This window comes from Sander lucioperca, chromosome 9, assembly GCF_008315115.2.
Source record: "Sander lucioperca isolate FBNREF2018 chromosome 9, SLUC_FBN_1.2, whole genome shotgun sequence".
NCBI lineage: Eukaryota > Metazoa > Chordata > Actinopteri > Perciformes > Percidae > Sander > Sander lucioperca.
The window spans coordinates 13,589,854-13,602,892 of NC_050181.1; the positions used below are offsets into that span (position 1 = coordinate 13,589,854).

The following is a 13,039-nucleotide window of genomic DNA, read 5'->3' on the forward strand; positions in this document are numbered from 1 at the left end:
TGCAATTCTATTACTGTTCAGAAGAAGCTATTGCTCTTTGTAATTTGTGAGAAATGATTACCTTTAATTACCATTATGTGTATGTGTGTGACTGTATGAATGGAAAGTGTGTTTGTGTGAGTGGTCTGCTTGCTTGTGTGTGTGTTTTAATGTGTGTATGCTTGTTGTGTATTTGAAGTTCAAATTGACCAACACTTTATCAGGAATGGTAAAAAATAAACATATCTGTTAATCTATTCTTCCCTTTATCTACTGTTTTCATCTGTCCTCTGTATATGTTTATCAAAAGTAAACTACATTTCCTGTATCTCTGGTTTACAACTACAGTATAAAGCCTTAACTGATTTCCTCCAAATTTGGTCCATGTTCTTTATAATATATCCTTAATATACAATGCTTGATAAGTATGTCTGTTGTCTCACTGTCAAACTCCTGCTGCTACCACTGAGTCTTGTCTTTCTTAACTGTGCGGTTAAACAGCTTCTGGCTGACATCTTCTCTGTAAGTCATCTTTAACCTGCTCTCCCTGTGTTCGCTGCCCCTTTTAGGACCATGCAGAGATTAACTCCACCATCTTGCGAAGCCAAACTAACACTGCACGCGTTGAGGGCCTCAGACCGGGTACAGTCTATGTGGTACAGGTGCGGGCCCGGACTGTGGCTGGCTTTGGCAAAGACAGCAGCAAGATGTGCTTCCAAACCCTCACAGATGGTAAGGATAGCCGAGCCAGGAGAAACAGCTCTCTCTGTGTCTCTCTCTCTCTCTCACACACACACACACACACTCACACACACACACACACACACACACACACACACACACACACACACACACACGCACCCTAACTCTTTCTAACGCTCTTGTCGCTCTTTGTATTTCTTGTTGCATTATTAGTAGGTGAGACAGAGGGGAACTGTAATGTTTGATTGCACTTCTATTTCTACAGCTAAATTAATTTCCTTCACGGTCAGGTTTGAGTGTGTGTGTGGGTGCTTTGAATATGTAGAACGTTGAGTGTCTTTTGTTTGTGCAACTAACTGTGCTTGATCCAAAATGCTTAGCTAATTGGTTTTTCACCCAGCCCTTCTGTTGCTGGAGAGCCATCCCAGAATGCATAGCTGTGATTAGTAGTTGATGAGATTAATTTTTTGCCAGGGGAGGGGGGGGCTGGATCGTTGGAGAGGAAAGGGGCTGAAGAGGAGCCGCAACACCTGCTACACTGGCAAGGTTGTGAAACTAAGTTTATTAGTGTAAGTGCAAGGTGTGTGTGTGCAGGGTTGGTGGTGATGGCGTTGCATATTACTTCTTAATACTTTTTCATATACTTGTCAGGCAGTAGAATCGGAGCTAAAATGAATACAGCATGATTCAGTCTGGATGGATTAAACGTTTGATTTGAAAACATTCACAATATTTGCCAACGCGCTGCCTTATTGTGCCTCTGGCTGGACTTCTGGCCTACTATGCACGCGTGGCCATAGCTCATAATGTATCAAAGACAGGAGTGACATTTCCACATTGTATGGCGGTAATGAAGATGATAACGATGAATAAGACGGTGATGATCTTGAGGGTGGGGGAAATGGGAAGCTTAATAATAATGATGATGAAGGTGATGATCATTGCTGCTATTTACCTGAGCAGAGCAGATGTAGTGGCACAGTCATGGCCCCTTTGCAGCACCCTCACGGTCGCAAATTATCTTTCCCTCAAACATGTGCACGTGCTTTACGCTTGCTCACACAAACACTGTTTGCAGTTCATCCATTGGCTCGCTGCCATAGCACGACATTCATCAAGGCAATTAGCAGCAGACGCTAGAGAACTGCTGACAATCACACCTACGGCTCCACCTCCTGCCCCTCTGCCGGTCTCCTCTTCCCTTTGTCAAGCCGCTCCACTATCCCACAAAGACACCACCTCGCCACCCAACCGCTGCTCTCCCTCCATGTCTTTCCACAAAACATATAATCCCTTTTGTCTTCCTGTCGGCACGTTTTCATACACCTCCACTGGGTGTCCTTTTGCCACCTCTACACACACACAAACACACTTGATTGACAGGTGTGATGAAAAAGAGTTGATTGCTCCATCAGTAGGGTTACAGGATGTTATAGTTCTCCAGTTCTCTAATAGGCTGAGGCCCAGTTTACTAACTGGTTGTAATAGTAGTCTATTTAGCACTGGGACAGGTAGCTGTGTGATTTCTGGCTGTCAGGGAAAATCACCATTCTCATATAGGTGAAGCGAGGAGATTTGTCTGGACCTATCATTCCTAATATGCACTAAAAGAGAACAGTAAAACTGCCTGGAAGCAGGAACATCATTCACACTGTTTGCTTTAAAACATACTTGATAAATTTGCAAGTTAAAAGAGTGAGCAATTCCTGTCACATTGAGTTTCCTCATATATCCCAGCTCTCCCACTGCTTGAAAGATGCATTAGTTCATCCTTTATCACTTTAATCCAATAGGCCCATTCTACACAGGGGATTGGATTTAGAAGCTGCTGATTTGCCTGCAGCATGCTAAATCGTGCATTGCTTTAACTACAGTGTTTGCTGGTGCCAAAGTCGCGGGAAAGCCACACAAAAAGATAGCTGAGGATTCTGCTGTGTAGAGTTTTTAGGCAGGGATTTATGCTGTGCTCTGAACTACTACCAGCCTGCCCCAGCTTTGTACATAAAACATGTTTGGGCTACATGTGTGATTGGCAGTAGACAATACCTGAGAAACAGCATTCCAAGGTACGCTTTCTTGTCCGCTCATTTCTGACAGCAACGTATTGCAGCAGAGAAGGCTGAGAGGCCCCGTTCACTCTTTCTCACCATGCGTTTTATGCTTCTCTGTCCCTCTGTGTCTCTCTGCTGGTTTATCAAACACAACCTGTCAGTCAGTCTTTCTAAAGCTCACCGGATTTCTGTCAGCGCCGCTCTGCAGAGATTTATATGTTTTCTTTATCCATCATTACACCCAGTCTAACCATTCTGCTCTGCCTCTTCTTCACTCTTTACCTCCCAAACACACACTCACATACACACCTCCATAAAAACATACAGTCATGCTCCTTAAGCTCTATACATAAGGCATTCTCAATGTCTGTCCATCTGCCTTTCTCTTTGTGTGACACAGATGACTTCAAGTCTGAGCTGAGGGAACAGCTTCCTCTGATTGCGGGGTCAGCGGCAGCAGGAGTGGTCTTTATTGTTTCCCTTGTCGCTATCGCCATTGTGTGCAGCAGGTAACCACATTTTCCTTTTTCCATCCCTTGCAACACATGCAGAAACTGCTGCAAAGTTTGTGATTTCATCGCTACATGTGACCCTGACAAATAAATTGTGCTACTTTTCAAGTAGCAAAAGTTTTTTCTCCCCTGAAACAGGTGGACATAATGACATGAACCCAGTGCTATTCAATACAGAAGCCCTGCATGCAAAGTTTTCAATCACAATCTAACCATACTGTATATGACTACTTTGCATATAATACATCATGTTAAAGTAAAATTCAACAGGGATATACATGGAAAATGTATCTTAAGATTACTGACATTCTTTAATACTGAAACTGTATGTTTTTGAGACATACTGTAATAGCAATAAAGCCACATCCCCAGGACATATGTTAAATCACATAGTATGTGTGCTACTTACATTTACTCTACTAAAGCATTTAGTAATAGCACTCAATTTGACAGAAAGGAAAGCTAAGTTGACATATTTTAAATGGAATATTTGACTCCATAGAGATCCTAACAACTCCTACGTTGCCCTGTTAACTTACACAAGTCAAGTCAATTTGTTTTTGCAGCAGTTTGTCACATTGTCACATTCCTATCTTGCTCCACTTTAGATATATGAAAGTCAAATTTTCTGCAGTGCTGTGTGCAACTTTGAGTAAGTAAAGTGTTCTTCAAACGGGCCAGGCTCTTTTGATGCTGAGGCCGAGGAGACAGATGAAAAGCAGAGAGATCCTATCAAGGTCTAATTAAAAATCAGCTCAATTTCATAAGCTTCATTTGCCACTGCTAACCTTTACAAACTGATTCAATTTCAGCCACATCCTTTTTAGGCTATACAGAGAAACATGAAGAGTAATAAGGCCTGGTTTACGTTTCCCTTCATCCTGTCATCTCTCTCTCTTCTCTCTCTTTTTCTCTCTCTTCTCTCTCAATGTTCATGGCTCCCTCAGGAAAAGGGCATACACTAAGGAGGCGGTGTACAGTGACAAGTTGCAACATTACAGCACAGGAAGAGGTGAGTCAACCCTAATACTTAGTGCTCCTATAAGCTAGTGGTTAATTTTTGGTCCCATATGTTAAGTTTGTCTGTTAATTCGATGGATATTTCAACACGTACTTGGCAGACCTTGGTGGCCATATGGCTATTAAGCACTTAACATTTTGGCTCATAGCTCCTGAACTGGGAGACTATTCCTGGATGTCATGGTTCAAGATGAACAAATCAGTATAGCCCACACAAATTTCTGCCTGAGCAGAACAATACTTTTTCACCACTTCATTACAAATAACAAATTTGGAACATAAAATACTAGGAAGAACCAAAGTAACTATAATAACAATAACCAGTGCCGCACAGGCTAGAAAAGCTGTGCCAGTTAAAATAGAAACGCTCTGTCAAAATGTAGGAGATGTCATCCCCCTTCAAATCGCCTGTGTAATACTGTAGATCTATAGGTGACACCACAGATTAAATGGCCATAACTCTAGAGTCGTGAGTCTGACTCGTAGAATCTGTTGCCATTCATCCTTGTACACATCCTTCATATTCACAGACAGGATTTAGCTAAATTAGTATGATTGTCTTTTGCTATGTTTATGTTGATGCAGAGATCCAGTTTAACACTTTCTATACAAAAAATTAAAGGATTGTGCTGCATAGGTGAATATAGGTGGAATCTAAGTGTCTAACATATTTTATTGATATTTGCTACATCTCCATTTTTCACTTTGTCCAGTCCTCTACTGTTATTATATTATATATGATATATTACATGTACATAAAGCATATACTCTTACATAATGCATTAATGAAAAGGAGGTAAGGTAAAATAGAAATTACCTGAGGTGCAGGCGTCTGTGGATGTAAATTACATTTTTCTTCCTTTATACATTGGCACTGACTGACAGTCATCTCTCAGGGCTGTATGATTGAGTCATGTTTCAAGTGCTCCCCTGTCACCGACTGATGAGGGGAAAACCTGGAGTGACAACCATATAACCTCTCACACATACAGTATATTCACACACTTACACACAAAAGGGTGTGTATGAGATTTGTACCATAAATGAAAGCCCTGTGTACTGCCGACCTAGCAGTCTGGAAAGGGGCTCACTCGAGGGGATAGAGTTTTGTTGAGCCTGACACAACAAAGCGTTTCAACAGTTACTTTGTGTCAAAGCTACAGCAATGGCAGCCGGGGGGCTCATTAAACCTGCTTTGGGCAGAAGAGTCAGTTTTGTCACAGGCTATCTTTGGGAAAAACCAAATGCAATTAACGTGAGTGGTGGAATAAACAAAAGATCAGAGACGTTTGCAGCCCTAATCATCAAATAAGCAATTTGAAGTGGAGAGGAAATAAAACGCTGATAAGGGATCCTATTCATCGGTTTATTCCTTCAACCTTCACACCGCCAACACTCATGAAGTAATCCCCCACCCCATGATGCATTGTTTTCTTCTGTTCTCTCAAGATTTGACTGGCAGTTTTGTAATTACAGTATTCAACCCAACAATTAAATAGCGCAGCTCAGCCAAGTGTTTTGGGTGTATCTCCAAAAAAAATGTGTAGCCGGCTTTCACCCAGCTGCCTACTGTTCCGGCTGTTGCCACACACGTCAGGTGATGTCTCCTCATTCCCAGCCCACCTAATGTGACAGGCATCAAGAGCGATGCTGCTCATACTGTAAATTCAGTAGTGCAGCGCAGCGCAGCGTGGTTATGGTTATGAAAATCAGACCTCTAACATTACACCAAACACTGGGTGGAATGTCATGACAAGCAGATAAGGGGGACACACATGAACACACATCATTCCCACAGATAATTTAAGTGCTGCTTGCGTGGCCTGGATCATTTTTCTTTTCTTTTAATTGCGAACATCAGCGCATCACCAGCGTTTATCCCAGCATATTATACACAACTCGCTGCTTCACAGCATTTACAATTTTTCTCACTGCATCTATTCCTTTTTACTCTTTTCCACATATCAACAACTAGTCAACACCAGCAAATTAACAGCCAGACATTTCTAAGCTGTTTACTGTAGGCCCTAATGCTTCTCTGCGTATGACTACCAACACATCTTGAAATCACTAATGTTCAATCCCTGTTTGTTGCTCCGTAGCTTCAGCTGTTGTTTGTGCTTCAGCATCTGGAGCTCACACTGAACTAGAATGGGATATGGGAAGCAAAATTACCAAATATGTTTATACTTCAGTTGTTTCTTTTTTCTTGCCACTGCATACTGCATTCATAAATGTGAATTCAGTGAATAAGCTAAGGCATACACAGACTCGGTAAGCATCCGTAGCAGCGACGTGCAAAGTTTATTAACCAATTGGGACATTAATTCATCATATAGTAACAAATTAAGTTAAGTCGACTCATATCAGCTTTCACTAACGTTACATCTGATTGTTGGTTTTAAATTCACGTAAAATATTGACTGTCAACAATGTATAATCTAACATGATTCAAGAGCCCAAACCATCACATTCCTTAGCCTCTCTCTTCTCTACAGAGTGCACACTAATGTAACGGACGTTACGTAGCTACATTAGCCTGCTGCTGCTACATAGGCTGTCATTAGCTTTTGTTGATAACTTAGCATTATACGTTAACATTAGGTAATGCCGCGCGACGTGATGCAAACGTTGCAAGCTGAAGCTGCACATTATTCGAAGCTCAAGTGGATTTTTTTTTTAAAACTATTCACAGGGCATTTGTCATTATCTCCATAACTTTAAAAACTCACGTGAAGGCAGACAGGCTTTCCCTTTCATATGCAGTGCTCCGTGTGTAAGCATATAAACAACGTCGGGGAGGCCTCTAGCTCACCCAGTAAGAGCGTTCACCCCATGTTGGCTGAGTCCTGCAGCGGCGCAGGGTTCGAATCCAACCTGCTGTCCTTTGCTGCATGTCATCCCCCCATCTCTCTCCCCCTTTCATGTCTATCCACTTTCAAATAAAGGGGAAAAATAATCTTAAAAAAAAAAGAATATAAACAATGTCACGTGACTGGGGGCAGAGGTCATCTCTGAAGGCAAAATCAATGAACACAAGATTTAATGATATGGCAATTTATTTTGTAGTAACTTTGCTAATAATGGGGTTATCGTATTGATGCAACAATAAAAAATAAAAAGAAGAAAGAAAAAGTTTCTTTAGGCTCTTTCTCCAGAGGGGCAGCTGAGCCAATCAGGGCAAATGGGCTGTTGCCCGGGCAACAATAGCCCGTACCTGTGCACATCCCTGATCCGTAGAATATTATGACATTTGTCATTGCCCTTTATCATCCTATGTATTATAGGTAAAAACCCTTTTTTTTTTTGCTGATCAGAATTGTATCTTTCTTTCATTCTACATCTCTACCAATGTGACTGTTAAGCCCATACAATTTTGAGACCCCCTCTGTGATTTCCATGCTAATAGGTTGCAGTGTGTGTCTGACAAATGATTTTCTGACATCAAACCATGGATAATTAGTTTGTGTTCAGGAAATAAACTCAACTCATTATATTCACAGAGCCACGGAATAGATTAATGTGCATCTCGGGCCGACATGAAATGGGACTGTATCCACTAAAGGCGTACGGTGTCCTTCAATTGTGTACGTTCATTTTCCAAGATAATCACATAAAACATATAATTATTATATACTGAAATGGCCAAGTTACAAATATTGTCAGGCAAAAGGAATTAGAATAATCTTTGGTGAAAGACTAACATATGAAAGAATTGATTTAACTTTAAAAGATGAGCATTTATGGAGCTACTGTGTCACTTACCGACTTTGCCGTTTGTCTTTAGGAAATAAGTAAATTCTGTGTAGTAGAAGTAATTCTATTGTACCCATAGCCAGTAATAGATTAATGTGAGCATTACTGCCATGCAGTTGATTTGTGGATACATTAGGGCCATTCAGTAAACGAGCAGGGCAGACTAATAACAGGCTAAATGCTGGACACTGGTGAAAATAACATGGTTAAGTGCAGTGCAGTAAACTGTGAGTTATAATTCCGGTCAACTAAATACCCTTAACCATTTTAGCAATTGTGTCACAGCCTCGGGAATTTGTTTCTATTTATTAATTCAAATGAATTCAAATTAGTTTGTCCATTTGTGACATTTATGTTATATGCGGCCATCTAATTGAAAAGGGTATGAAGTTATGGTATATGTTATATGCCCATGAATCATTGCAGCAGCCAGGCTTGTTGTTTTATATGTTGGGTAAAAATAGAACTGGCGTTTGGATTTGCTTCATACACTCAAATGAAGGGCCTATGAAATATTAAAGCATGAATCCATTTTTTATCTGATGGCCATAAAAAGATGAGTCCAGTTAACCAGGGCTGTACCAGAGGGAGGGAGAGAGATAAACTGTTTGCATTTTAAATAATATATGAACATGGGGTCTGGACTGTGAATTAGAAAGTAATGGGTGTACGTGTACATAGACGTGTGCGCATGTGTGTATGAGATAATGTGTTCTCATATGTTTTTTGTTGTATCTGCTCCCTGCTGAGATTTAGAGTCCCACCCAGTGGAACTGCTGTGTGAGCAGCTTTGCGACTCTTGCAAATAGAATGACTTTATTGAAAGCAAAGCTGTAAACACTCTGATGGATTAACTTGAATCCAATCTGTATGGAATCTCTAATGAGCAATTACGTTCACACAGACAGGGTTCAAGGCAATTAGTGCGGTAACCAGAATCAGCTTCTAGTCAAGAGCGAGGTGAGGCACCTTGATCCCTCCAAGACCAGACCTTATCCTCCTCATGTCCCTTGAGACCCCTCCCTCTCTCCATGTGGCTTATGCATATAAGCAGGCACAAATTGACTTGATGGAGATGGGTTTATTCCAATCATGGCTGCCAAGGTTTTGACTAAACAGCTCTGAGAATGAGGGCTGCCCTTGGGTGTCACTGCAGAAATGGTGATTTGACGTCTGCTTGCTCGCCGTAATGTCCGTCTTGTGGCAGCGTGTATTGAATTTGTTTACAAGTGTTTTTTTGGGGGGCACTCCTCCCCGCCCGCCCGGCCTGTCAACACTGAAAATCTCTCCTCCGTTTGCAGACATCTCCAGTCTTTGAACTGAGTCACCTATTGCAGAACAGCATAAAGAGCTAGTTGATAGTGCAGTGGTTTTATCTCTTTATGAGTTCCTACAGGAAAAGGCGGTGGGGAAATTGGTTCTACCACTATCACAGAGCAGGGACTGCTAGGGTAAGGGATAAAAGGAAAAAGAAATCTGTCTACATTTACTCTTTCTACATAGTGTCATCCCTCCCTCTATCCCTTCATTTTTCTCTCTCTCTGTTTTTTTTATGGTCTTTTTCCCCCTTCCAAATACTGAATCATCGAACCACCATTTTGTTTGTCTGCTCTTTTCGTAAATGAGGCTGCGCCTGCAATAATCCACCTATACTATTTAATGTGTGCAATATGCAATAATATTCATTTGCATTCTGTAGTGCTCTTGCCTCTCTCTGAGCAGGACCACAGAGCAAATGGAGTCATCATCATTTACAACAGTTAAGATAGAGCTGGGCGATATGGAGAATATCAAATATTTTTGACCAAATACATCAATGTTGATATTGCGGCGAAATTGTAGGGTTGAGTATGGGTGCCTTCACAAAATATTTACAAAATGAGATTTTTGATAAATAATCATCAGTAATGTGCATATAATGACTAAGTGGGTAAAGGCAAATAATAGAACAGCTAGAACCGCCTGGTAAGTTCAAAAAATAACATCACTTTACTGTAATGCAGCCTTTAAAACCAGGAAAAGGCAACACAATATCCAAAATTTAAGACGATATCTAGCCTCATATATCGTTATAATATCGATATATTGCCCAGCCCTAAGTTAAGAACGTTAAGTGATTGTAAGTAATGCTGTGTCACACTGTGACCTACATTAAGCTCCAACTTGAAGGGCAATTGCATTCATCAATTGTTAAGACTAGACATTAGCCAAAGAAACAAAAAAAGAACGGTGTCTTTTTCTGGAAAGCTCATTGAGCACTTTGGTTGTTCTAGAACTCTCTTTGCGAGCCGACATGTCTAACTGCCCCTCCCCACTGGGCTGCCCGACCCACTTCTCAGGCTCCCCGGGGATGAAGATCTACATTGATCCCTTTACCTACGAAGACCCCAACGAAGCTGTGCGAGAATTCGCCAAGGAGATTGACGTCTCCACTGTCAAGATCGAGGAGGTCATCGGCGCAGGTATGGAGAATGGATGCTATGGAGCAATCTGCCTGTGTGTGTGTGTGTGTGTGTGTGTGTGTGTGTGTGCACTTGTGTGTGCACTTGTGCATGCATGTGTATGAAAGGTGAATCTGAATTGCTATATGTTCATGTATTTCTGTATGTTACATGTGAATGTCTGTGTGCTTGTGTGCAAACAAGTGTAGCCTGCATCTGTTCAAGGTGGTAAAGCCCAGCCCTTTGGGCAGCCACATCAGATGGGAACATGTCAAGAGTGCGAGCAGCATATAGGCCAGATACCCTGGGACCTAATGGCATTAGAAATAACTCAAGCCTTGCAGCTTATTCCCTGCGCTTCTCTGTTTTTGCACCCTATTAGTGTTGCTCACTAACATGTTCTACCTTGCCCCTTTCATTTACCTTACATGTAAAATAGGTAGAGACATTTTCTGTTTTCTGTCCTTGTTTCCTTGTCTTTATATGTATTTTTAAAATGTCTATTAAAATTGATGAACTGGTTATTTGGGGCTAATTGCTTTGAAGTAGAGGTCGACCGATTCATCGGTTTTGCCGATTAATCGGCACCGATAGTTCCACCAATCAACTATCGGTGCCGATTAATCGGCAAAACCAATGAATGACAAAAATCTATTATCTATTATCTATTTTTATCTAATCTATAAAAATCCATACCGATGGTTGCGTCCGTTGCTGGAGCGGCTGAGAAGCGCGCGCTGTCATTCATTACACAGTACGCGAGAGCTGAGAAGGGTCTGCTGGCATCATGCATTACAATAGGCCTCTAGAGGCGAAAAAAAAAAACTATCACTGATGCCTCGTGTTGTTTATTTTCGACACGTATTACTGCGCGCTGCACGGAGAGCACATGCTGTGCGGAGAAGGCTGACATCAGATGCGCATTTAAAGCATCGACAGCAAAAAGGTATGTATACAGTACATTTTGTCATATCATTATAAAGTTATTAATTTGTTGAATAGATGCTGCATTAGTAGAGAAAGAACAGCACAACAGTATGTTTGTTTGCTTTCGAGGCTGAGATGACGCTAAACATTAGTAGTATGCTAACTTACCTCAAGCGGTTAAAACACTGACAAAAATAAACGCAAGTCCGACCCAAATGTCAGAATCAGAACCCTAAAGGATCGTCCACGATCCCAAACGCCACCTCTGATTCATATTTAGATAATTTAGTAACAGTTAAACATAGAGACTTACTTATTGCTGCAGCTAAAAGCTAACGAGTTAGCCGTCACGGGGGTGTCTTTGGTGTCTTTCTAGCCTCTACAGGTGATTTTCTATCCAGCCTGGAACTTGTGCCTTTTTTCGGGGTTGTTGAGCATTAAATCCAAACTGTTACATCCAAGATTTATCCACTTGATGTCCATAATTCATCACGTTTTCGGTCATTTCTGCCGCTAACTCCGTGCTACCCATAGACAGTAGGTGCTACCGACAAGGGAATCTCCCATGATGCCTTTGTTTATGTTTTCAACCAATGGGAAGGCAGGTCCGTCACACATTACGCCTTATATGGGCATCCAAGCAAGAACAAAGAGTATAGTGGGAAAGATAGATCCCTCCAGGTCAGAGATCGTCTGTCTAAACCGTTCTACAGAGAAGAATGGCGTCACTGTTTTGAGATTTGGCATACATTTGGGCATTTTTTGAAGAAATGTAAATAGTTTGTCCTTTATATGAATTATAATGCTCATTATGTTTATTTTTGTACTGGATGACTCCAAATATGTAGGAGAACTGTTTTAGACAACACACATGCTTGTGTAGCATTGCTGTGGGTGTAATATCAATAAATATGACATTATTATTTTCATTATTGGCAAAAGCGTCTGGACTTTTTTTGAAACAATGTATGTATTTTGTCAACTGTATAAGTTATAAATACTATCGGTCGATTAATCGGTTATCGGCAAATACGGCCCAACCTAGCTATCGGTATCGGTAAAATCCACTATCGGTCGACCTCTACTTTGAAGTAAATTCCAACCATCTGGAAGCTGAAACAGCTTCAGGTTAGTATGTCCATGTGTCTCCAACATGACTTTTCCTTGGGACAGGACACACTTTTTTTTTTTTTTACAGCAAGAAGGACATGCTGAAACCGTATGTGTTGGTTCCTACAGAGGCTAAATACCTTTAGTAATGAGACTGGGCCTGGAATAGCTGCTGCAAACTGGCCTACTCAGCAAGCTAGGTGTGAGGAAGTGACAGAGATAGGATAGGGGTAAGGATGCAAGGGGACTTACTAATTAACGATTTCCGTTTTTGTTGATTTCACTGTGTGGTGTCTCTGCAGGACACCAAGATGGTGATAATTAATCAAACGGCTTCCAGATATTTACCAGGTAGTCCTTGTCCTGTTATTTTATGATCGGGGAATACGAAGACACTTGGCCAGCTTTTAGGAAAGATTAATCGTGTGAGTCAGAGGAGCCACACTGTTAAGAATATCACAAAGGAACAGCACTAGAGGAGTATTGGACAACACTCAGCATGTTTGATAAAGACTAAATGAAGATCTGTAATTTCTGCCAA

At 41.2% G+C, this 13,039-nt stretch overlaps 1 protein-coding gene across 3 annotated transcripts in view; it reads left to right on the forward strand.

Annotated features, from left to right (window-relative positions):
- The window catches only part of LOC116037268 (ephrin type-B receptor 1-B), a 173,564-nt gene that overhangs the window by 137,483 nt on the left and 23,042 nt on the right, over positions 1-13,039 (forward strand). For 2 of the 3 annotated variants that reach the window (XR_004101823.2, XM_031281087.2), the window contains exons 7-10: positions 549-711; positions 3,133-3,241; positions 4,192-4,256; positions 10,294-10,482. Coding sequence is in view for 2 of the 3 variants with exons in the window: in XM_031281087.2 (XP_031136947.1) it covers positions 549-711; positions 3,133-3,241; positions 4,192-4,256; positions 10,294-10,482 (526 nt within the window). In the remaining variant the exon portion in view is untranslated. The remainder of the gene's footprint in view (positions 1-548; positions 712-3,132; positions 3,242-4,191; positions 4,257-10,293; positions 10,483-13,039) is intronic. The other variant, XM_031281088.2, reaches the window with a different exon arrangement.